Consider the following 25,541-nt stretch of genomic DNA (forward strand, 5'->3'; position numbering starts at 1 on the left):
TTATAAAGGACTAGCTTAAAACTGAGAACAGAGTACACCTCACATTAGCAAGGGAAAGGATTATTTCATGAAACCTTAGCTTTAAAATATTTCGTAAAAATGTTTCACTTATATATACTGGATTGTGATGTAAATTATAGTTCTTACTCTGAAACACAGTAAAAAAAAAAAAAAAACTTTCAAGAAACAGCACTGGTTTAAGCCCCTATATTTGGGTGCTTTCCCAACATCAGCATCTTGAAGTCTCAAATACACGAATTTCCTCCAGTAACTGATGTTAACCACAGTCTGACAATTAGAGGGTGATGAAAAAGCAAAACAAAACAAAAGCTTGGCAGTCAATGCAAATACTTCGATATTACGGAACCTCTTCAGTACGGCAATTGATCCTGTTGGTCAGACAGCAAACAAACCATCTTAATGAAGTGGGTTTAATATGTGATATTTCTCTAATTACTTAGTGCATTTTTAATGAAAGAGGCAGTAAGCAAGTGCAGTTTCTGAGTCAGAAAGTTTCTCTCAAACTTCTACAAATAGACTTCCTTGAACTTGTGAAGAATCTAATTACAGTCAATAATGAAAAAAAATTTTTAAGCTTCTGCTTAAGATAAACTTGGAAAGGTATATTAGATGCCTTCAAAAATACATCATTTCTTCCAAAAATATATTTGTGTCTTATTTATGTTTTAATATAATTTTCACTTCTTTTCACAGTGTTAAATATCTGTGCATTTTTAAAAAAATAAAATTGCTATTAAATCTAATGATTTCTATTTTTAAATGAGTTAAACACATATGTGAGTATTGAATTAGAATTATGTGGGATTTTTTGTTTGTTTGAGAATGTGCAGTATTTAGGTAATCGCTACTTAACTTGTTAGCTAGAAACATAACAATAATTAAAGGCTCTATCCAAATTATAAGGAAATTGGCCACTTGCAGCTATTTTGTATAAAGAGTGTCTTATTTATATTGAATACTCTTCTTTACTCCCTGTAGGATAAGATGATAGGTGTTTCCCAGCACGTAAGAAAGATGACAATTGGGAATTGTTACCAAGTTCTTCTGCCTCTCTCGGAACCTTACCCAAATGTCCATTACCTTAGAGAAGAGGTGCGAGCTACAAACTCACTTGGATGGACTCCTTTTGCACTGAGATCACAGTCTCAAAAGGAAGTGAGACAACTGCAGAGACTCTGATGCAAACAGACCAACTCTGGCTAGGAAATGCACACAAGTGTAACGCACCGGCTCATCCTGTTCTCCCAGATACAAACTCAGCCTGTCCTCACAGCCCACCATCACGGGCATGAGGGGTGTGTGTACCTTCCCAACAGCCTGCCCACCTCATCACTATTCTTGCCAGCCCAGATTTAGAGTCATTCAGTACATGAGTTTGATGACGTCTGTGTAACAACAATGAGCCAAGAAGGTTAGCTGGCAATGGATTCTTGACTGGAGTAAATTTATAGAAAGCATTCTGGCAGGACCCAGAGAAAAACACTCACTTACCCTTCTGTAATGGTAAAATCTTGAGAATTCCACTACTTCGGATTTTGTGATCCCTCAATACGAGATGGACAGGGTTCTTACTTTAAATGACTGACACTTTCTAAATAACTAGTGCAAAATTATATTGCATTACAGTACATGTAGGAGGACTAGTTAGGCTACTACTTAAAACAACTGTTTTTAGAGCCCTTGTCTATATCCCGTAGCTCCCATATAAGTCACTTCCCTCTTATTTAAGGATGTCTGGTAGATATTCCAATACTAGAAATGAACTTGTGTTTTAAATTAATAGTTAACATGCTATAACTTATACCTTTTGTTTAATCAAGCTAGCCTTCCTCTAGTTTCCCAAATGGAGTTTAGTCTCTTTTTTTTTTAAATAGATTTGTTTCCCTTTGCTATTTGGAGGATGTTCATCCACTCACTTACCTGTGTCTCTAGAATATTCAGATGGCCCAGTGGGCAGCAAACAGAATTTGCAAAGCAGTTATTTTGAAAGAAAAGGAAATGTTTTCATGTGGGCTTATTTTTAGTGCTTCTGCCCTCATCTCCACTTGGAACACATTTATCTCCAAGGCTGAAGTTCCCTCCCTAGGTGATGTCCAGCATATCTGGAGTGATGGCTGCACTGATGGTGAGACAGGAGAGACCAAGCAGGGAGGTAGGGTTTAAGGTGGGAAGGTCATCTGCAGTGTGTCCAGGTCACCCCACTATCCTTTTGACAGCCCAGACTGTGGCCTGACAAGTGACCACTGAGGTTAGCCACTCCAATGCCATCTCCTCTGGTTCCAGATAAGATTGAAGATGAGTTGGAGATGACCATGGTGTGCCATCGGCCAGAGGGACTGGAGCAGCTTGAGGCCCAGACCAATTTCACCAAGAGGGAGCTGCAAGTCCTTTACCGAGGCTTCAAAAATGTAAGACCCGCCCAGCCCTGAAGGCCCAGGCAGGATTTCCCACTTGGGGCTAAGCTCTCCAGAATGCACAGGGGGCCCCTCTGGGAGATTCTGCATGTGGGTAGTTGTAAAAGGAAGGTGGATTCTATAAAGGAAACAGGAGAGCAAGGTCACCTGGCTAGAAAGAAGGATGCCAAGCAAGAACGAGGTGGTCTCAGTAGATGGGAAACTGGCCGGCCACCTGGAAACTTCACAGGATGGCACAGCCTTGGAGAATTCACACGGGCCCAGATCCTCACCTTAGCACAACCTATTCACACTGTCATTACTGTCAGTGCCCCAGAAATGATGGGATTTAGGTCTGTTGCTAACCAAGCTCACAGACCGAAGTGTAAGCCTGAATGCCAGTGTATTAATTTACCACATTATTTCACATATTAAATCTCGTGAGAGCCTTGCTGAAAAGGCACTGTCCCCATGTCATAGGTAAGGATGTTGAGAATCAGAGACTCAAAGTCACAAAGCTTAGAAGGGGCTGAGCCAGGATCCAAATCCAGGTCTTTCTAATCCCAAAGCCTAGACTCTGCTCCTCATCGGGCACAGGTAACCACCAGGGAGCATGAAGAACCCCAGACCCCAAGGCTCTCAGACATGCCCGCTGGTTCTCTCCCCTTCATACAGGAGTGCCCCAGTGGTGTGGTCAACGAAGAAACATTCAAGCAGATCTACGCTCAGTTTTTCCCTCATGGAGGTAAGTCCGACCTTGAAAAAGATCCCTGCTGGCTCCCTCTCTGGTGAGCAGCCTACCTCCTTCAAGTTCATACTTCCTTGTTATTTATCTGCCACCTCCTCACATTTGGGGAGAACTCAGAACAGGATCCTTCCCTTTTTTTTTTTTTTTTTTGTCTTTTTGCCATTTTCTTGGGCTGCTCTCGCGGCATATGGAGGTTGCCAGGCTAGGGGTCCAATCAGAGCTGTAGCCACCGGCCTATGCCAGAGCCACAGCAATGCGGGATCCGAGCCACGTCTGCAACCTACACCACAGCTCAAGGCAACGCCAGGTCGTTAACCCACTGAGCAAGGGCAGGGATCGAACCCGCAACCTCATGGTTCCTAGTCGGGTTCGTTAACCACTGCGCCACGACGGGAACTCCGGATCCTTTCCTTATTGCAAGATGTGGAAGTGGCTAAAGCTTTAACAGTAAAGAGTTCTGAAAATGGATGCTTTCCAAGGCAGGAGAAATCGATAAAGCAATATCATAAAGTCTCATAACAGCTCGAGGAGTTCCCGTTGTGGCGCAGTGGTTAACAAATCTGACTAGGAACCATGAGGTTGCAGGTTCGATCCCTGGCCTCGCTCAGTGGGTTAAGGATCCGGCGTTGCCGTGAGCTGTGGTGGAGGTCGCAGATGTGGCTCGGATCCTGCGTTGCTGTGGCTCTGGGGTAGGCTGGCAGCTACAGCTCTGATTCGACCCCTAGCCTGGGAACCTCCATATGCCACAGCAGCAGCCCTAGAAAAGGCAAAAAGACAAAAAAATAAATAAATAAAGTCTCATAACAGCTCTAGAGAGCCGGTATTGCTATCCCAGATTGGGGCAACTCAGTTTCAGAGAGGCTAAGCAATTCACTCAAGACGGCGCAGCTAGTGAGTGGCGGAATTAGATCCCATTAGTGTCTGTCAAAAGCTTTGCCATGTTAGCCTCACCATTGTGCCAGAATCTGTCTTTTCCTCAAAATAGCTGAGGCAAGGTGGATTTTGAAAAAGAACTTTAGTGGATACTGGACACTATAAGATAAATTAATCCAAAAGGATGCAGGGTGAATAAAATTGTGCTTATAAATCAGGTTAGCATGTATGCCAGGCTCATAGCTGCTCTGTCACCCAGCTTGACTCCTGTGGGAACCTGCTCCGGCCCCAGAGGCTTAGGACATCAGAGGCTTTTGCTGTGGCCCCAGTGTGTCACATGCCAACTTACTTTCTGCTCTCAGGAGCCATTTCTCTCTTTTTTGGCCACCCCAGGCCAGGGATCAGATCTGAGCCACAATTGCCACCCAAGCTGCAACTGCAGCAATGCTGGATTCTTAACCCACTGTGCCAGGCCAGGGATTGAACCCATGTCCCAGCAATCCCAAGATGGCCCCAATCCCATTATGCCACAGCAGAAACCCCAGGAGCCATCTCTTGCAGGACCCCTTTCCTGGGTCCTGATGAAACAGAGTCTCAGATCCTCTTGGGCTCTTCCTGGGCCTCTTCAGCAGCAGACAGGAGCCTTCTCAGGTATGGGACCCTCACAGGGCCCCTCCGCCAACCAGGGGTGCAGTTTCCTCCCATGCAAGTCCCAGAATAGCTGTTTGTGGAGTCCTGTTGATCCACCCTTTATTGAGTTTTGACCATGTGGCAGGTTGGATGGTGGTTTTGATGGTGTGGCTATGTGGAAAGTTTAACATTGTGCAGAGACAGGAAGGTAAAGCTCAGAGAGGTTGCGTTAGATGCCTGTGGTCACACAGCTAGGTGGTGACAGAGCTTCTCTCCAAGCCCAGTTCTGTCTGCTCCCTGATGGCTGTTCGCTCCATGGCACTGTGCTGCCACTGAGAAGAGCATCGTCTCCACACAGTCACTGCATCATTTATCCAACAGGAATTACACACATAGACAGGCAGGAGTGTCTCTCTCTGGGGATGGCTAGACATAGGGGCGAGGGCCTGTCTTAGTGCTTGCCAGAACTTCCCACCTCAACCCTAGGAAAGCCAAACAGGCCCCAGTTGACACCAGCGGTTTTCCATTCTGTAATTTTTTCCCTTCTATCACCCCAGCACCACCCTCTTCTCTTCCTTATTGTTTTTAAGTGATCTCACTCCCCTCTGCAGGGCCCCTGCTCCCATCACCTGCCTTTCCTTCTGTGCCTTGCAGATGCCAGCATGTATGCCCATTACCTCTTCCACGCCTTTGACACCACGCAGACAGGCTCCGTGAAGTTCGAGGTAGGCTTGTCTCTAGAAGGCGCCGGGGCCCCAACATGCTTCCTCTAAACCATGGGGGTGTTGGAGGAAGGGGTGGGGATCATTAAATACTTCAGTCCTTTATCCATTTCACAAGGATTTCCTGAAGCAAGAAGAAGCAACTGTGCTTACCCACCAGGAACTCAGGACCCCAGGGACTAGTGATAACAGTGTAATAACTCACGGGCAAACCAAGCTTACCATGCAGCAGGCTCTGTATTGGGTGCTTTGCATGCATTAACTCATTTACTCCTCACAGTAACCCTAACAAGGCAGGGTTCTATAATTTATTACCAGTTTACAGAAGAGGAAAGTAAGGCAAAGAGATGGAGCAGCTTTGCCAAGGTCACACAACCAGTAAGTGATAAAGGAGGGCTTTGAACTCAGGTACTATGTTTCCTAAGTCCACGTTCTGAGCTGCCACTTGTACGAAAATGGCGGCCGTGGGATAAGGCGACAGCTGAGGATGCTGCAGGTGTCAGTACATGCTGAGCTCCACCCTTCCTCAAGGGGCTCCTTCCCCACAGTGGGGTAGGGTAGGCAATGGAAGGGGAGGTGCTCTTCACTGAGCTTGGCCACATCCTTCTTGGGACAGAGCACCCGGGAGATACCATTCTGTAATTGCAGTCAGAGTCTGACCCAATGACAGAGCCTCCCCACCCTGTGACCTGATGGCTTGGTGGTTGATGTCTCTCACGCTTCTTCCACTTCTCAGGACTTTGTAACTGCTCTGTCGATTTTACTGAGAGGAACCGTCCATGAAAAACTAAGATGGACCTTTAATTTGTATGACATCAATAAAGATGGATACATAAACAAAGAGGTAAGTGAACTGAGACCAGGGGCATGAGAGAGCTACAAAGGAGACATCTAATGAAAGAGAAAACAGCTCCAGGATGAAATGGTCTGAAAGAGGATGGTCTGCTTCGGGGCAGAGTTGGTTCCTAACAAAATGAAGGTCATCTTTGACTCCCCCCGACCCCTGGAATTGCCCTACCCCTCCCAGTTAAGTCAAGAAAGGATTAACCAGATTCATTCCTTCTCACTTATTCAAGACACATTCCCAAGGGGGTATAAGTGACTGATTTCAGCGTAGAGTAACTTTTCCCAGGGAAACGTGCATTTAGCAGATTAAAGGCCACAAGTTAAAGGTAAAAACTGGAATAGAAACACTGCAAGCATCATCCAGAAAAGGGAGATCTTTAAGAAAGTGAAGATTACAGTTGAATCATATTAGCCACAACCTCTCTCTCCTACTAATAAAACCACAGAAAGGGGTCGGTGCAGTCATCGCTAAAGAAATCATGACAAACAAGTTCTGAATCTTCACCGCTTGACACTTTTAGAGCCTCAGAGTATCTCTGGTATCTAGATAGTGAAATACCCATAGGTCTATCTCAGAATTCACTTTGGTATCTACCTTATCTTGGCATCTCAGTGGAAGCTGGATTTAGCATCTTGTAACAGCCCACTTCCTGCGCTCCTGCCTGCCAGGCACAGTGCCTGGACTTACAAATAACATCTCTAATCCTCGCCTCCACCCAGGAAGGTCCTCTCCCATTTTCATTCCTCATTCATTCAGTCGTGGATATACTCAGTACATATTCAAGGGTTTATTATTAGGTGTTCTAGGTGCTGAAGACAAAGTTCTGGACAATCCTAAAAATGTGGAAACCCTAATATTCACTACTAGCAGATGTGGTCAATGAAGTCCACTAAGTACATGTAATGGAGTAACAGTGACCATTTAAGAGCATGCAAGAGCAGTAAGCTATAAAAATTAGTATGATGCATTTTTAAAATGACAAAGGCAGAATGAGACACCACGACAGATTAGAGGAGAGTAAGGAGACACAGCAGCGTGAAGTGGGATCCTGGAACATAAACAAGGCATTGGCGGAGGGTGGGGGGGAACCTGACGGAACTGGAGTAAGTTCTGTAGCTTAATAGTTTTGTGGCATTGTCAATAGTGCTGTGGTTCACAGCAGTGGCCCATTGTTAATTTCCTAGGCTTCATCATTGTGCTGTGGTTATGCAAGTTGTTAGTATTAGGGGAAGCTGGGTCAAAGGTATCCATGAGTACTCGGTACTGTATTTCAAGTTTTGTGCAAGTCTAAAATTATTAATAATAGGTTAAAAAAAAACAAAAATAGCTAAATAAGGACATGAAATGAGGAGTAGCGGGCAAGGAACCCAAGATAGAAGCTGTCCCATGGGTCCCCGTAGACATGCCCGTCTTTCTGTATTCTTTTCCCCCATTCCAAGGAGGGGCCAGGGAAAGCACAAGGAACCCTATCTCTGGCCAGCGTGATTAGATCACCACAGGGCTACTCACCTGGGCTCCCGTTCATGGCAGACTAGGTGCCAGGTGCAGAGAACTTGGCGAGGAAGAATCAAGCATGTGTCCTCAGAGCTCACTGTCTTGGGGAAACATCTATAGAGCAATAAGAAGAACAATTGAATTCTTTTAATAAGCATGTGCCAACCACTTATTCCATATTCAGAAGCATTGGAAGATTAGAAACAAAAATGCAATAGGATTTGTAACATCTATCTGGTCCCATCCACCAAGAATGGTAATTATGTCTTTGTAGAAAGCAGCTTTGGGTTACAAAGATAGGAAATTATCAACATAAACTAGCTTCAATTGAGAGATTTCTTATAAAGATACAGGTAGTTTCTCTAAAAAGTAAAGTCTTAAAAAATAAATAGTTTTTAAAGTGAAATAAAAAGATACAGAAAGTTTGAGGGAACATATTTAATCCTCATTAAAACTAGCAAGTTGTTAAGTTTCCTCCTCCCCTCTACAGCTGCCTGCTCTTCTTATTCTTCTCTTTCCTCTCCCTCCTGCAGCACTGTCTTAGAGATGACCACACTCTCCTTTGCAGGAATGACAAAGAGAATTTTCCACTGCCTTCTCTATGGGAGGAAGCTCCCAGAACGTAGCCCCTTCTGCTTGCTTTCTAACTCCCTCCCACCAGCTAAAGAAGTTCCTTTAATCAGTTTCATTTCCAAGAGGGTCAAGAGCCCTAAACTGTCACCTAGAAGAGCCTGACTTCCTGGTTCCCACACCGTGTGCCTCCTTGTCCCCCTCCAGGAAATGATGGACATTGTCAAAGCCATCTATGACATGATGGGGAAATACACATATCCTGTGCTTAAAGAAGACACTCCAAGGCAGCACGTGGACGTCTTCTTCCAGGTAAGAGCGCACCCTTGTGCGTGAGCTTTAAACTCAATTTAGATCAGTCAGCCCACAAGCATCAAACCGTCAGTCACACCACCATGAGCTGTGGTTCACGTCCAAGCCTGTACTACACGAAGTAGAAAACAGAAGAGAACTACAAGATGTATTATTCTCCAGGAATAGATTATCTCATTGAACAGGCAAGTAGGCAGTACAGAAGAGAGCAAGGGAGATTGTTAAGTATAAATGGTAGAGTATGGACTCTAAAGTTCCATAAAAATTTTTGGGAGAGCAGAGTAAACAGAGAAGGTGTATGTCACCAAGCACATTTGTGTAGGTGTGAAGCATTTGTGTCTGGGGAGTCAAAGGAAGTCAGGTAGAAACTAGGGTGGGTTGGATTATGAGATCTTTTAATTGACTGAGTTTAGCCTTGCTCTGGTAAAAGTAGGTTGGGCTGTTAATCCATGAATAGAAGAGATTTTTTATGCTAGAAAAAAAATTACCCTAGCAGGAGACCATCAGAGAATGTCAAAGCTCATTCTGGTCTAATCCTCTCACTTTGCAGATAGGAAAAGCAGAGGCTCACTCACTAAGATCTCACAGTAAGTGGCAGAGACAAAAGTAGAACTCTCATGTCCAGTGTTCCTTCTGCCAAGTGGACAATCTAGAAGTGAGACTAGGAAAGACATTTTAGGGTATTGGCAAAATAATCAGATGATGAGAAGATGAACATCAGAGCAAGTTGGGGATTTTTTTGGCAGGGGGGTGGGGAGCCCATGGCATGCAGAAATTCCTGAGTGGTGGATCAAACCAACACCACAGGAGTGACAATGCCAGATCCTTAACCTGCTGAGCCACTGGGGAACTCCTAGAGCAAGTTTTTTAATTTGATGGAAGCTATAGGGGTCAAAGTGCTATAATAAGGGCCTAGGTGGAGCTGTCTGGCCTGTGAAAGACCATCCTAATTCTTGGGGGAACACTGGTTATCAAAAAGCAAATTTTGGAATGCAGACTACCAGATTCTTTAAAATGCTTCTTGTTGTGTCTTTCAGAAAATGGACAAAAATAAAGACGGCATTGTGACTTTAGATGAATTTCTTGAATCCTGTCAGGAGGTAAGGAGAGAGTTCTTGGCACAAAACCTCTAAATCTGAGAAAGGAAATTTGGGCTTAGGGACCTGCAGAAGGAGAAAATGAGAAACCTGCAATCCCCTAGGTTAGTATTAGGGGAAATACTAACTGGCTGCCACCACCAATACCAATCATTATGAACTGGCCGCCACCACCAGTAACAGCACAAAATTCCACTGCTCAGGCTGGCCTGTGGCAGGTCTCAGCACAGGCTGAGCCACACAAAGACAGGGTTACAGGGCGGGGGTGTGAAAGCCCAGAGGGGGTCGCTGTGAAACTACAGACCTCCAAGTGGGCAACACTGTCATTTTACAACCTGCTTCGGGCTTGATGATCCAATTCCCAGACTACATGGGAGTAACTGGGGGAAAAAAAAAAAAAAACTAAGCTCTGATTCTTAAACCATAATGTGCATAAGAATTGCCTCAGATGACTGGAAATGCACATTTCCAGGCCTCCATTCCAGAGACTCTCAGTCTGGGGTTGGAATCTAAAATCTTTTTGTTTTGTTTTGTTTTATTTTATTTTATTTTATTTTATTTTATTTTATTTTTTAGGGCCACACCTGCGGCATATGGAAGTTTCCAGGCTAGGGGTACAATCTGAGCTGAGCTACTGGCCTACAGCACAGCCACAGCAACACCAGATCCAAAGGGCATCTGCGACCTACAGCTCACAGCAATGCCAGATCCTTAACCCACTGAGCTGAGTGAGGCCAGGGATTGAATCTGTATCCTCATGGATACTAGTCAGGTTCATAACCTGCTGAGCCACAATGGGAACCCCCCTAGAAATCTTCATTTTAACACAAGTGCCCTGACCAATGCTTCTAAAACTTTAATGTACAAACCAGCCTCCTTAAAGCTCTTGTTAAAATGCAGACTCTAATTCAGTAGGTCCAGAGTGATGCTGATGCTGCTAAAGAATAAACTGGCCCCAGAGTCAGCCAGAGACTGAAATGGAAACAATTGCTTTCCTCTAATTTAAAAAATAAAATGCATTTATACCACTACCTTATTTCCGAAAGGTACACTGTTACTCTATGCTCCACCCAATAAGAACTGCAAATGCAGGAAGGCAAGGGAGAAGTTATTAACATGCAGTGAGCATCTACCAAGTTTTAGGTACATTATGTAAACTTCACAACAACCCTGAGAGGCAGAGGCAATATGTAATCAAAATATTTAATGACTGAGAATTGATCATTCTTAACTGAGTTTGCCCAATGCCCCAGAGCAGTACCCTAGAGAACCTCTGCTAAACTTGGCATTAACCTGGGAGTCGATGGATCTTTGTGTAGTCCTGGACGAGTTACTAGGTAGCCAGAGGCAAAAATGCTGGAGGAGTGGCTCAGGTCAGCAGCTATTTACTAATAGGGTTAGAAACATTTCTACCGTTTAATCATTATGAACTGGCTGCCCATCAGTATTCATTGCACCCATTTTAAAGAAGAGAAAACTGAGGTGATGCAAGGTTAAGAGATGTAGATAAGGTACACTAAGTGATAGAGTTGAAACTTGAACTTCATTGTTCTAATTTTAAATACCATGCCTTATTGCATTATGCTTTTTTTTTTTTTTTAATAACTGAAAATCTCAGGCCAACCTCACTGAGATAGGTAATGGAGGTTTTTTTTCTTTTTTTGTCTTTTTGGTATTTTTTTGGGCCGCTTCCGCGGCATATGGAGGTTCCCAGGCTAGGGGTCGAATCGGAGCTGTAGCCACCGGCCTACACCAGAGCCACAGCAACGCGGGATCTGAGCCGCATCTGCAACCCACCCCACGGCTCACGGCAACGCAGGATCGTTAACCCACTAGTAAGGGCAGGGACCGAACCCTCAACCTCATGGTTCCTAGTCGGATTCGTTAACCACTTCGCCACAACGGGAACTCCTGTATTATGCTTTTTTGATTTTATTTTATTTATTTATTTATTTTTTTGAGTGTGTGTCTTTTGTCTTTTTAGGGCCTCACCCGCGGGAGATTCCCAGGCTAGGGGTTGAATCTGAGCTAGCCGATGGCCTACGCCACAGACATGGCAATGAGAGATCTGAGCCATGTCTGTGACCTACACCACAGCTCACGGCAACAATGGATCCTTAACCCACTGAGCGAGGCCAGGGATGGAACCTGCATCCTCATGAATACTAGTCAGGTTCGTTAACCACTGAACCACAAATGGGAACTCCCGCTTTTTTGACTTTGATTAACAGTTTTTAATCAATTTACTTTCTCACATTAGCAACTTCTAGAGCTATTCATTAATTAACTTATTTCTTTTTCACAACCCACCCTATAAATAAATAAATTACAATCTAGGCAGGCTGATTTTCAAACCCATATACTTTAATTGTGAGACGGTTATACCTCCCTGTTCTAGAAACTTTTAAAACATTTCAAATACCCAGAATCAACTTTATCTTCGTTGATTTTCTCTACTTTAGATCTGCTTTCTATTTCATTTATGTGTGTTCTAAATTATTTCCTTCCTTCTGCTTTTTAATTTTAATTAAATTTGCTAGGTTTTATTTCTACATTTTTGAGATGGAGGTTTATATCATTGATTTTCAACCTTTCTTTTCTTTCTTGCTTGCTTGCTTTCTTTCTTGCTTTCTTTCTTTTCTCTCTTTCTTTTTTCTTTCTTTTTTTTGGTCTTTTTTTGCTATTCTTGGGCGCTCCCGCGGCATATGGAGGTTCCCAGGCTAGGGGTCCAATTTGAGCTGTAGCCACCCAGCCTATGCCAGAGCCCAGCAACTCGGGATCCGAGCCTCGTCTGCAACCTACACCACAGCTCACGCAACGCGGATCGTTAACCCACTGGCAAGGCAGGGACCGAACAACAACCTCATGGTTCTAGTGGATTCAGTTAACAAACTGCGCCACGACAGGAAAGAAGAGAGAGAAGAGAGAGGGAGGGGAGGGGGAGGGAGGGGATGGGGAGGGAGGGAAGGAGGAGGGAGGGAGAGGAGGAGGGAGGGGAATGGGAGGGAGTGAGAGGGAAGGCAAGAGGCAGGAGACGGAAGGGGGGAGGGAGGGCGGGCGGGAGGAGGGCGGGAGTGGGGTGGGAGGGAGGGAGGGAGGGAGTGACGGGTCGGGGTTAGGCAGGGAGGAGGGGGAGGGAAGGCATGGGTTCGGTGGGAGAGGGATGAGGGAGGGGGAGGGGAGGGAGGGAGTTGTCGTGAGTGATGCTCTCTTTAGTGCAGGAAGGATGGAAGTACGTTCATTCATGCCGTCTGGAAGGAAAGGAAGGACGGCATAATTTGTCGTTCTCTTCGTTCTTCTTTCTTTCTTTCTTGCTTTCTGTTATTTCTTTCGTTATTTCGTTTGTCTCTTTCCGGCCTTCTTCCTTCCTTTTTCCTTTTCCTTTACTTTCCTTCTTTCCCTCTCTCTCTCTCTCTCTCTCTCTTTTTAGGGCAGCTCCTGTGGCCTATGGAGGTTCCCAGACTAGGGGTCCAATTGGAGCTATAGCTGCCGGCCTACACCACAGCCCCAGCAATGCCAGATCCGTGCCGTGTCTGTGACCTACACCACAGCTCATGGCAACGCCAAATCTTTAACCCACTGAGGGAGGCCAGGGATTGGACCAGCATCCTCATGGATGCTAGTCAGATTTGTTAACCGCTGAGCCACAACAGGAACTCCCTCTTTTCTAATAGATACATTTGAAGGGATACATTTTCCTCTGAGTACTGCTTTACATCCCCCAAATTTTGATGTGTCATATTTTCATTATATTTTAATTCAAAATATTTTTTCTATGGCCCATGTAATTATAAATGTGTTTAATATCCAAACATTTGATGATTTTCTACATTTCATACTTACTCCTTAGAAAATATACAATAGAACAGTGTAAAATAGAGAACACATAATCAAGACATATAATAAGAAAATCAATAAACTCAAAAGTTGCCTCTTTGAAAAAAATTAATGTAATCAATCAATGCTTAGCAAGACTGATGTAAACAAAAGAGAAAGAAAACTCAAATGATCAATATTAGGAATGAAAAGGGTAATATCACTACAAGCTTTAAGACTTAAAAAGTTAACCGTTTATTATCCAGTAAACTTAACAACATGAAATCTACAAACTCCTTACAAAATACAATTTATCAAAACTAACACAAAAAGAAATAGAAAATCTGAATAGTCCTATCTATGTCTGTTAAAGAAATGGAATCTGTATATCAAACTTTCCCACAGAGAAGATGACAGCCTTGGATGCCTTCACTGGTAAGTTCTTCCAAATATTTAAGGAAGAAATGATGCTAATCTTAATACAAACTCAAAGAATAGAGAAAGAAGGAAAACATCGCACCTTCATTTATGAGGCTACCGTAAACCTATGGAAATGCAACAAAACCATTACAAGATAAAGAATTTTGGGGGCTGATATATTCTTTGTGGACATAGATGCAAACAATCAAATCCAGCAATATGTAAAAAGCATAATACATCATGAACAAGTAAAGTTTATTATAGGAATGCCAGAATGGTCTAACATTTCAGGAACTAATTGCTGTGATTAATGACATCATAGAATTTGAAAGAAAAAAGGGAGTGTAATCATCTCCATAGGCATAAAAATAGCATTTGATAAAATGCCGTTGCCCACAGCTTCTTTAAAGAAGCAATTCTCACTGTTTACTGGATAATTTTTTCTTCTGAATTTCTCTTTCAGGCCAGAGAAAGTGCTTTTGGCTTTGAATGGCTCGCTTGCTAGATCCTCACCCACCCCTTATTCCTTGTTTCTCATTCCCTTGCAGAGTTCTTTCAGAACAGGAAACACATGCTGGAGATTTGCTCACTAGTGATAGAGCTTCTCAGGGAGAAGCCTCAGAGACTCTAACCATCCTCTCCTCCCCTTCCTCCCTTCCCAGGATGACAACATCATGAGGTCCCTCCAGTTGTTCCAAAATGTCATGTAATGTGAACACAGCCATGCAGCTCTCAGAGACATTGTACTAAACAGCCAACTTAACACCTTGATCTGTCCTCCTTCTGATTTTACGCACCGACTCTTCGGACAGAAACACCTTTTACACTTTGGAAGAATTCTCTGCTGAAGATATTCTATGAAACCCAACATCACGTGGCTCAATCTCTGATTGCCAGCTCTCCCTCCTCCCTCTTCTCGAGAAAGTCAAGGTGAAATCGGGATTATTTTGGAAGCATGCTCATCTCTTCACACTGCTGCCCTATGGAAGGTCCCTCTGCTTGAGCTTAAACAGTAGTGCACATTTTTCTGCTTGCGTGCCCCAGCCCACTGCCGCCAAATCCAGCAGACCTTGATGAATCTGGAAGCAAGATGACCTGAGCCAAATGTACACCATCCTTTGACGGCCTCCCAAACCGATGTGCCTGTTTCCCTTTCTTTGGTGGGAAGAATGAGTATTACACTGAACAATGAGAATCTACCCTGACTAGATTGGGAGAGCCAGAACCTAACATATGTAGGATAGGACTGAATTAGTAAGCATGGCATTGTCTGATGATCTAAACTGCCCACCTCCTTTGTTTCCAGAGGCAAGGACCAATAATACTCTCTCACACTAGCATCTGTGCTGGTGATGCAAGTCCCTTATCATTTGCAGGAAGGGAGACAATGCCCAGTGGTCCATGCCTCCCCTCCATCTCCTGCTAGAACCCAGCACTGCATGTCCCTTCCAGAAAGCCCAGGATGCCTGCAAATTGCTGTAATTTTATACCATCTTCTAATCAATAAATGGAACTATTTCTTACACTCTTAGTCTTCATTTCAACCATGACCACATAGGGCAGAAGAGGTAAGTTATGTAAAGGGAAGGCTAGTCCAATCCTTTGGCATCCAGTTATTAGGACTTATGTTGTGCCCGGCACTGGGCCAGGCAGCACATCACCCTCCCCTACTCCCAAGCAAACATCCAATTCAAATGCAAATACTATGACCAGAGGTTAAAACAGTTTACAGACGAGACTCTTCACAACATGTTCCTTTCAGCACAGTTGCCACTCCCAGGACCCTCTGGTGTAGGAAGTCTGGAGCCTTATGTTGTTTGGTGGGAGATACAGAGATCAAGAGGTGGCCAGTACCTCCTGCTGAAGGACTTGGAGTCCAGGAGTTGATCGAAAAGCTTCAGCCTATAAATAGTATTACTTAATCATAAATAACAGTTACTTATATTGGTCACTGTGGGTCTTGGTTTCCACGTTTGATATCATATTTAAAAGACTAAGAGCAGAGTTCCCATTGTGGCTCAGTGGGTTATGAACTTGACTAGTATCTATGAGGATGTGGGTTCCATCCGATCCTTGGCCTCGATCAGTGGGTTAAAGGATCTGGTGTTGACGCAAGTTTCACCATAGGTCATGGATGCGGCTCTGATCGATTGTGGCTGTGGCTGTGGTGTAGGCTGGCAGTTGCAGCTCTGATTCAACCCCTATCCTGGAAACCTCTACATGCAGCAGGTGTGGTCCTAAAAAGACAAAAAACAAAATAAAATAAAATAAAATACTAAGAGCTAACAGTGGCGTTCTTGGAAGGAAAGCAATTTACTGAATTCCTATTAAGTGCTGCACAAAAGGCTTATATATACGATTATATATACTTCATGCGCATGGTAGAGTGCTCTGGAAGGGAGAGTCTTCATTTTGCTGGCTTGGACACTGACGCTCAGAGGTGTGAGGGACATCACACAGAGAGATTAAACTCTTCCCACTTCATCTTAGAGCCTTCCTCCTAGGGGATTCTGCCTTGCTCACAGGAACTTAGGGTACTCACACAAATCTCATTCATCCCTAGTCAGCTCAGAGAGGCACAGGCATTCTTTGAATCCAAACAGCAGATGAAGAAACAGATGGATCACTAGCAAGAGCAGGTCACCACACCTCTGCATGCGTGAAATACTCCCCATCTGACTGCCATTGACTGCTATTTCTTCTATGACTGGAAACCATAAAGGGTACAGCTCTGTTTCTCTATTTGGGTTTCCTGAGTGCAGCCATATGGTCGTGTAAGGCTGCTGGACATGTGGCTGGCCCTTAGCAAGACATACACTAGGCCCAAGCAGAGGCTCTGTACCTTTCCCATGTGGGGTGTATATCTGTATCCTGAGCCTGCACAATGTCTAGGCTGTGGTTCTTCACCCTGGCTGCACATCATAATCACCCAGGGAACTTTGAAAAATGCCAACCCTGGGCTCCATCCTGGGGCCATTAAAGTAGAATATCTGAGGGTAGAACCTAGGCAACAGGATTCTTTAGAAGCTGCTCAGGTGATTAGAAAGTACATACAAAACTAAAATAGGGAGCTGACCATACCCAGTGCTAAGAATGGAGCACATGATCTGAACCATCCCCCTGGCTACAGTGATTGGTTCAGAGCTAGGCTTGATACCTAAGCCATTCCACAGAGTATAAAGCTCAAGACCTGTGCTAGAGGGAGTTCCCATTGTGGTTCAGCAGGTTGTGAACTTGACTAATACCCAAGAGGATGCAGATTTGGTACCTGGCCTCGCTCAGTGGGTTAAGGATCCAGCGTTGCCATGAGCTATGGTGTAGGTCGCAGACAAGTCTTGGATCCTGCATTGCTGCGGCTATGGTATAGGCTGGCAGCTGTAGCTCTGATTTGACCCCTAGCCTGGGAACTTCCATGTGCCATAGGTGTAGCCCTCAATAAGCAAAAAATAAATAAATAAATAAAATAAAAAGAGCCTGTAGACCTGTGCTGGGAACAATGGGAAGATTTTTTCTCTCCTATTGGACATGAATGGGCCAGCGCAGTCAGTCCTAGGACATGTTGGTAATGATTTAGGAATTCTGAAAGGTTGTCTGATAACCGTAGGGCAGATAAACCAGAATTTCAGAAGGCAAGGAAGAAAGGCTGTTCTTTTTTTTTTTTTTGGAAATAAAAAATTAAAAAACAAACCAGTAATTGATGAGATCAATGAGCTTCTGGATCAAGCTGCACCTGAAGCTACACATACCACTGACTTTTTCAGATGCCTTCGCTAGATACTTATTTAAGGTTGAGGCCAGTGTTTCTCCACTTTGGCTGCATATAAGAATCACTTGGGGAGGCACATTTGGGAAAATTTTTTATTTTTTATTTTTTTTAATTTTTATTTATTTATTGTCTTTTTGCTATTTCTTGGGCTGCTCCCGTGGCATATGGAGGTTGTCAGGCTAGGGGTCCAATCGGAGCTGTAGCCACCGGCCTACACCAGAGCCACAGCAACGCGGGATCTGAGCCGCATCTGCAACCTACCCCACAGCTCACGGCAATGCCGGATCTGTTAACCCACTGAGCAAGGGCAGGGATAGAACCCTCAACCTCATGGTTCCTAGTCGGATTCGTTAACCACTGCGCCACGACAGGAACTCCAGGGAAAATTTTTTAAAGTGCCAAATGCCTGGACCTTATCCGAAGTTCTGAATCAGAATCTCCAGAGGAGTAGCCCTGAGCATCAGTATGCTTTAAACCTCTCCTGGTGAGTCCAGTGTACACCTAGGGCTGAGAGCCTTTCCTCTAGAAGAGTGGAAGGGTTGCTACCCTTTTCCCTGTCCTGGCCCGACCACAAGTAGGAAACCCAATTAAGTCCTGAGCACTCAACACTGAAAGGAAAAATCAGCATCTGGAGATATTCAGAGAGAAATCAGAATGCAAGGAAGATTCAAAACTGGTCCTAAGATGGATAATCAACAGAAAGGAAATTGGTTGTCCTGGTGGAGTGGGGTCTGGGTTTGCATGAACCCATGCATCCCTAGGCAACTGGGATCCTGGAAAAATGAGGTTCTAAGCTTGGAACACCCATCTCCAGCTCAGCCTCCTGGAGGGATTCTGGTCCTCTTGAATCATCCAACAGACTGTCACTATTTGCCAGTCCCTTTGCCTGGTGATGAGAATTCAACTATGTAGTCAATGCCTTACCCAGGCGCCCTTAGCACTCACTTACTACACAGGTGGACTCAACAGCTGCGGACTGCAAATGACTGTGACTTTTTGCCTATGACTCCGACTGTTACAGACTCTGGCCAAGACAGCCCCATTTTGCTTGAAGGCGGGGCAAGCAGGAAGAATCAGATAGTTAGCACTTCCTAGGAGTAACCAATGAGAATGAGAATTGGTGGATCAATACCCTAGACCCCTCTCTTCAGTAGGAAGCACTCTGGGGCATCTTCTATATGTTCTCCCACGCTTTTCCAGCCTGGGAGCCCCAATCACCCACAGTAGTAATCATCCACCTGTCCTCCTTCTCTTCCCTGTCTCGTTTCCTGCATTTTCTTCCCATTGCTTCCTGGGATCACCCCCCAGACAAACTACTGAACTCCACATCTTTGCCCCAGGACTGGCTTCTGGAGGAACCCAACCTAAAACAAGCAATGAATAGGACAGATATGTATCCTGCTCTGATGAATCTTAAATTCTAGTGGGAGGAAACAGACAACAAATAAAATGATTCGAGGTAAAGTGGCATGAACAGAATAAAAGTGTGACATGATAGAAAGTAACTGGGGTGCTGGGGATGCTGCTCTAGTCAGGGTGGGGGGGGGGAAAGGCTCCTCTGAACCAAGCTGGACATGATCTAAGATGGGTATCACTAGGCATTTACAGAAAATCTGAACCTAGGCTTGCTGTCGCTTACTGCTCGGGCTTCTGAGAGTCTATCTCTTGCTCCAATAAGGAAATCGGATCTGTGGTAGAAATGGAGACTCCCACCCTGACCAATCCTGTTGTTCTCTAACATCCCATCTCCGAATAAATCCTCTGAGCAGAGGCCAGCAAGGCCCATTGGAGAGGATTCCAGATGAGGCTGGGGACCACTTTTTGGAGCCAAGTTCTTTATGGATGACATCCTACTTGAATCTCACAAAAACCCTGCGAGTTAGGTATCCTAGGCACCTGTACTTCAGATGAAAAAAAGGACGCACGAGACATGGAGCGAGCTGCCCACAACTGCTGGAAATGGGCTGAGGAGCCTGCCAAGCTTTGAAATCCACGCCCAGCTCCATTTCTTAGAGAACATGAAGACCTTCTCCACCTATGCCTAAAACTAGCTGTGATGATATACAAACACCAGAAGGTGTTAGAAAGCAGCTGTCATGAAAACTAAAGCAACGGAAACAAGTCCATGAATTCAAGCCAAATCACTCTTCCTCTAAAGGGAAAGATGCCAAGAACATGTGCGAAGACGCCCATATGGGTTTCTTAGAGGAGCTGAAACAAGTCCCTTCCCATAAAAATAAGGCCCAATCTAATCGGCAGACCTCAACAAGCTCTGTTCTCCAGTCTAGAGACTGACTGGAGACTGAAAAAACCCAGATCCCAAATAGAAGGGGAAAACTTCAAGGGTAGTCAACCCAACTGAATGGACTTTTGAAGACCCATGAGATTCTGAGACCTAACTGTAGTCATAGTTCTAAAAATGGAGCACATGACCCAGTCTAGGCTAATAACTCCCATGCCCCAGGCCACAATGATTGATTTGGGAGTAGGCTTAAGACCTAGGCCAGCACAATCATCATGATCATGAACTTTAGGGCTTTTACAGAGGACAGTGAAACAGAGTCCCTCATTTTCCTGCTGGACAAGAATGAAAAAGTACATAACCCTGTATGGGACACAGAGGCAACCATTTCACAACCTGTAGGGAAGTCAACCTACAGATGAACATAATACTACAGAAGTCAGAGATGAAAACTTAATGAGTTCATTAAACTGCTGGATCAAGCTTTACCTGAAGCTACATTACCACTAATGTTTTGATTGTATATGTCAATAAATTCATTGTTATTATTTAGGAAGTTTGAGTTGAGCTTCCTGTGGCTTACAGCTTAACACATGCTAACTGATCCCAGCCCCATTCCTTCATATGACAAATGGAATAAACAAAGCCCACGGCTGGTTTTTAAAGCTGGAACTAGAAACTCAGATTATTGCCATAGCCATTATACTGATCTGCCATTTACTTTGCAACCATAATATAGAAATAATATTAAATATCATTTACTGAGCACTTATGGCATGCTAAATAGCTTACATTGATTCAATCCTCACTACCATGAAATTAGTTCTGTTATTAGTTGCATTTACTAATGAGGAAACTGGGGCTCAGAGATATTAAGTAACCTGACTATGATCAAATACCTATTAAGTGGTAGAGTGATTTAAACACAGGAGTTTCTAACTGCTGCACTTAATCACCAAGACAGGAACTGCCACGTTCAATGTGTATATGGAGCCAAGCAGACTGGAGAAATTAATTGAAAACCAAAGAATATATATCCAGTGTGAAGGAGAAAACCACGTCACAGCTCTAGAGATTGATGCTATGTTGTTGGAATTTGGGTGGGCCAAGTGTTTTAGACCTAACTTTTTTTTTTAAGTTAAGGTAAAAATCTGGATTTGTATGTGAAATCTCCCAATGTTCATATTCTGGGAACTAGTTCAATACTTAAAAGACACCAGGCAGACTAAACCAAACAAGTATAAGAGCTGGATTTGGCTCACAGGTCACCAATTTATAACCTCTGCCCTAAATTCTATGACCATTTTCCCCACTAGCAAGAAGTGGTGATATACCAGGCTAATGCCAAATGTCCATCACCAGGTGAGTGGATAAACTGTGGTATATCCATGCAATGGAATACAACTCAGCAATAAAGAGAAAAGAATTATTGATAGGCACAATAACATGGCTAAATGTCAAAATAATTTTACTGATGAAAGAAGCCAGACAAGAAAGCATACACACTGTATAATCTATAAATATAAAAGTCTAGAAAATGCAAACTAATCTATAGCGACAAGAAGCAGATAAGTGGTTGCCTGGGACTAGGGAGGGTAAGTGCAGAGAGAAGGGGTGAGAGAGATTACCATCCCCTTTTGGGGATGATGGATGTGATTATTATCTTGATTGTGTGATGATTTCATGAGTATATACATATATCAAAAATAATACACTTTAAATATGTGTAGTTTATTTTATTTATTTATTTATTATTTTTTTATTTTTTTCCCTTATAAGGGCCACAGCTGCCCTAAAAAGTTCCAAGGCTAGGGGTGGAATCAGAGTGCAGCCCTACATCATAGCCGTAGCAAGGGAGGATCCGAGCTGCATCTGGAACCTACACCACAGCTTGCAGCAATGCCGGATACTTAACCCACGGAGCAACGCCAGGGATCAAACCCGCATCCTCATGGATGCTATGTCGGGTTCTTATGCTGCTGAGCCACAACGGGAACTCCTACATGTAGTTTATTGTATGTTCATTATATCTTACAGATGTTTTTTAAAAAATTGGCCTGGGATCCCAGAGCATACCACCAGCAGCTTTCATGGCCTCTGGAACCTCTGCTCCTCAAGGAGCACTTCACATGAACAAGCCTCAGCGTCTCACCTTCCCTGGTCTGTCTTCCGGCCAGTTCATTACAGCCAAGTGTCCCCAGCTCCTTCACATTGCTCCCCATCCCTACCAGGAGGTCTGCTAATCTAGTCCCACCCTCCTGCCCCCCCACAAAGCCTAAACCAGGCTCCTTCTCTAGACTAGACAGCCTGAAGGGTGTGGGCAGGCCTTTTGGCAGGTGATTGGGAACTAAGAGTATCCAACCTTCCTGTCTCCTAGGCCCCCACTTCCTGCCCAGTCCAAGGAGCCAAAGGTCCTCACTGTCAATGCTGACACAGAACAGGTGGATGAAATGGAGAAAGATAGACCATTGTGGATTCTATTAGAGAGCAATAGAGGCAGTGAACTTGTTACTGGGCATGAAGGAAAGTAAAAGATGGAAAAAAAGGAAGCAGAGAGGTGTCTGGGCAGGCAGAGAGGAACAAATGAATAAGTTTATAAAGTCCTTACAGGATAAGTGTTAGCCCACCGTGATGGCTAATTTTATGTGTTAACTTGGCTAAGCTATGGTACCCAGGTTTTGGTCTAACTCCAGCCTAGACGTTGTCATGCAGGTATTTTGTAGATGTGATTAACATTTAAATCAGTAGGCTTTGAGTAAAACAAGACTATCCTCCAGAATGTGCTAGGCCTCCTCTAATCCGCTGAAAGCCGTAAAAGACTAAAGTCCCTGGGGAAGAAGGAATTCTGCCTCCGGCGCGTACCAACTATAAATCATTTTGGATAACTAAGAAGGAACTACAAAAAGGGACCATTTGATGAGCAGCCAGAGCGTGGAGTAAAGGGAGAGGACCAGCCTCTCTGGAACACCTCCCACAAGCTGAGCACCTCTGTACAGCACCTCATTTAGTATCATAATAGTTCTCTGGGGTAAGAATATGAATAATATCCCCACTTTCAAGATGGGAAGAGCTCAGTGAAGTGAAATCACATGCCCAAGGTCGCTGCTAATAATTAAAGGATTCTGAATTTAATAATGATAATAATGGCCATAGCAACATTTACTCAGTGCTTATAATGAGCCAGACACAATTTGAAATGTCTAAGTCACTCCATGTAATCTTCACAAGGAAAAAAAATCATTCTACATTCAACCTCTGGCCTGAACTCCTCTGACTCCAACAGAGGCTTCTGGTCCCAACAAACACCTCCGCACTGCTGTTCACACAAAGCGGTGGCACCCCTGAGGATTCCAGTAGTCTTGGCAGACTTCCTGGCAGAGGTGGGACCTGGGGAGGCCACAGGCAGGAGGAAGGGACCCCAAGTCAGGGAGGGGTGCAGGAAGCCAGGAATGTTTAAAGGACAGTGGGCACACCAAAATGGGGAAGGCGAGGAGCCAGGCTGGGACTACTGGGTGGACAGCCTCAAATGCTCGGCTGAGGAAAGGGACATTCTCTGGAGGTGGCAGAGAGTCATAGGTCTCTGAGGAGGTGCTGATGGAAGGCAGAGCTTCCGGCTGGAATGGAGCTGAAGATGGAGGGTTTCCAGAGGCCCAGCACAGGGAGGGATGGTGGGGACCTCAATGAATTTGACCGAAAACTTGGGGAGTGAGTGAGTGGCGGGTGACTGGACCAAGGAACCAAAGATGGAGTAGGACCAATGTGAGAGACCGTGGAGGACAATGCAGAGGACGTGGTGAGTGCTGGGAGATGAGGGGTGAAGACGGAGGCCGCAGGCGTGACTGGAAAGCCCCGCAGCTCCCACCCAAATGTGAGTGGAACACCGGAGGCCCGGCCAGCTGGGTGCGCCCGGCGGTGCTGCTCACCCTGCGCCGCTAGATGGAGCAGGCGCCCCGCCGAACGCGCCGCGGGTCCCTGCGCCTGGGCCTCGCCGCAGAGGGGAAGGATGCGCCCCACGGCTCCTAACCTTGGAGCCTGGGCAAGCACAGGGCCCCGCGCTTCCATGGGCCAGGCGCCCGGGGTCACGCTCCCCTGTCACCGCCTTGCAAAGGAACTCACGTTTACATTTGTACCGAGTCCTCTCCATCACGCAGCAGGACCTCCCCAGAGCTTTCCCTTTAGACCACTTTAACAGGGTGACTCATTTATCCCGCCCAAACCACAGTGAAGTGACGATATGATCCCATTTCACAGACCGAGAATTGGAGGCTCAGAGAAATGGAGACCTGTCCAAGATGACACGCTGGTTGTCACTAGTACCCTCAGGAAGTGGCATCTTTGACCCCAAGGGCGCATCCATTCCCGCCCGTATGGAAGACTGCCCTCTGCAGAAAATGGCCCTGGCCAGGATGCAGGCAAAGGCCTCAGCCCACTGCCCCCTCCAGGCCTACCTGGTGCCCTGAGGCTGGTGGTGCTGGGACAGAGGAGCCAGGAGAAGACATGTCCCTAGAATTTCCATTTTTTCCTGGTGATTGAAAGATCCTAAGCAGCCTGAAGGAAAAGGCAGTCTTCCCAGCCCTACTTGTTTGTCCTGGCTTCAGCCTCCAGGACAGACAGTCCCAGATTGGGCATCAGAAGGCCTGCCCTTGAGCAGAGTGTGCAGAATGGGAGGCTGTGGCGGCAGGGGGGGGTGGAGTGGGGTCTGACTTCCCTGCCAGTGAGACAGCCCAGAGCTGTAAGCCTTTTTCCAGCACACCCTCAGCAGGTAGCCCCTCTGAGCCTGGCTTTCCTCAAAAGTAAAGGAGAAAAAATTCTCAGGGTTGCTGTGAGGATTAAACACTTCAAGTGCCTGACAAGTTGCAGGTGCTCAGTAAATCTTCCTTAATTTACTTTCAGGTTTTGTCACGAAGGTAGGTGGGTTATCTGCTCCGGAATCTCTCCCTCAGGGTATGAAGGACTCTGCGGGGTGGGAGGCAGAGGTTGGAGGGCCAGAGGGCTGAGTGGGAAAACTGTGAGAAATGTGGTCCAACAGGCCAGACCAGAGGGGAGCCGCTAACTGTGGGTCTGGAGAGAGGCTGGCACAGTGCCAGGGATGCAAGAGGGGAGAGAAAAGGGAGAACACAACAAAATGATAAGAATCCTCATACTGGCCCCTCGTGATCTTACCACCTGGGGCTGCTTTCAGAGCCTTTTCTAGTCCACGGGGCTTGCTGTGATTCTCCCTCCAGCTCCCCTGAGAAGTCAACAAGGCACTTACCACCCCCACTTTACAAATGAGTGATTTGCTTGAGGTCAACAGGGGTGACACAAGGACTTCACCCAGTCCTCTGATTTTTGATTCAGGGGTCACCCCAGTACCTCAGCGTCAGGGCCCCCAAGCCATGGGATGAAGGGGCGGAAAAGGCAGAATAACCCTCTTCTGCTGCCAGACCTGCAAAGCTAGGCGCAGGTGCCGGCCTTGGGGGTTGAGCACTGGAGAACAGAAGATTCTCCTGATTCCAGGGACTGTGCCCTCCTCAGAGTCCAGGTTGAACTAGGATGAAAGGCTGACCGGGAGTCCTTGGAGACAAACAGGCTTGGGCTCCAACCCCCT

At 45.3% G+C, this 25,541-nt stretch overlaps 1 protein-coding gene and 1 long non-coding RNA gene across 5 annotated transcripts in view; one reads left to right on the forward strand and one right to left on the reverse strand.

Moving 5' to 3' along the window:
* KCNIP1 (potassium voltage-gated channel interacting protein 1) overlaps positions 1 to 15,468 on the forward strand; it is a 422,923-nt gene extending 407,455 nt beyond the window's left edge. For 3 of the 4 annotated variants that reach the window (XM_047785586.1, XM_047785489.1, XM_047785673.1), the window contains 7 exons: positions 2,305 to 2,429; positions 3,090 to 3,159; positions 5,320 to 5,390; positions 6,124 to 6,231; positions 8,506 to 8,610; positions 9,648 to 9,710; positions 14,606 to 15,468. In XM_047785586.1, coding sequence (XP_047641542.1) covers positions 2,305 to 2,429; positions 3,090 to 3,159; positions 5,320 to 5,390; positions 6,124 to 6,231; positions 8,506 to 8,610; positions 9,648 to 9,710; positions 14,606 to 14,653 — 590 coding nt within the window. In that variant the 3' untranslated portion in view covers positions 14,654 to 15,468. Of the gene's footprint in view, positions 1 to 1,888; positions 2,186 to 2,304; positions 2,430 to 3,089; positions 3,160 to 5,319; positions 5,391 to 6,123; positions 6,232 to 8,505; positions 8,611 to 9,647; positions 9,711 to 14,605 lie in introns of those variants that run through there. The other variant, XM_047785682.1, reaches the window with a different exon arrangement.
* Positions 4,188 to 7,900, reverse strand: LOC125130437 (uncharacterized). The gene is made up of 3 exons (XR_007135718.1): positions 7,744 to 7,900; positions 5,343 to 5,511; positions 4,188 to 5,091 (listed from the first exon to the last, which is right to left on the reverse strand). It is a non-coding gene; the product is annotated as an uncharacterized LOC125130437 (long non-coding RNA).
* Positions 15,469 to 25,541: the final 10,073 nt, after the last annotated feature.

This window comes from Phacochoerus africanus, chromosome 1, assembly GCF_016906955.1.
Source record: "Phacochoerus africanus isolate WHEZ1 chromosome 1, ROS_Pafr_v1, whole genome shotgun sequence".
Lineage (NCBI taxonomy): Eukaryota > Metazoa > Chordata > Mammalia > Artiodactyla > Suidae > Phacochoerus > Phacochoerus africanus.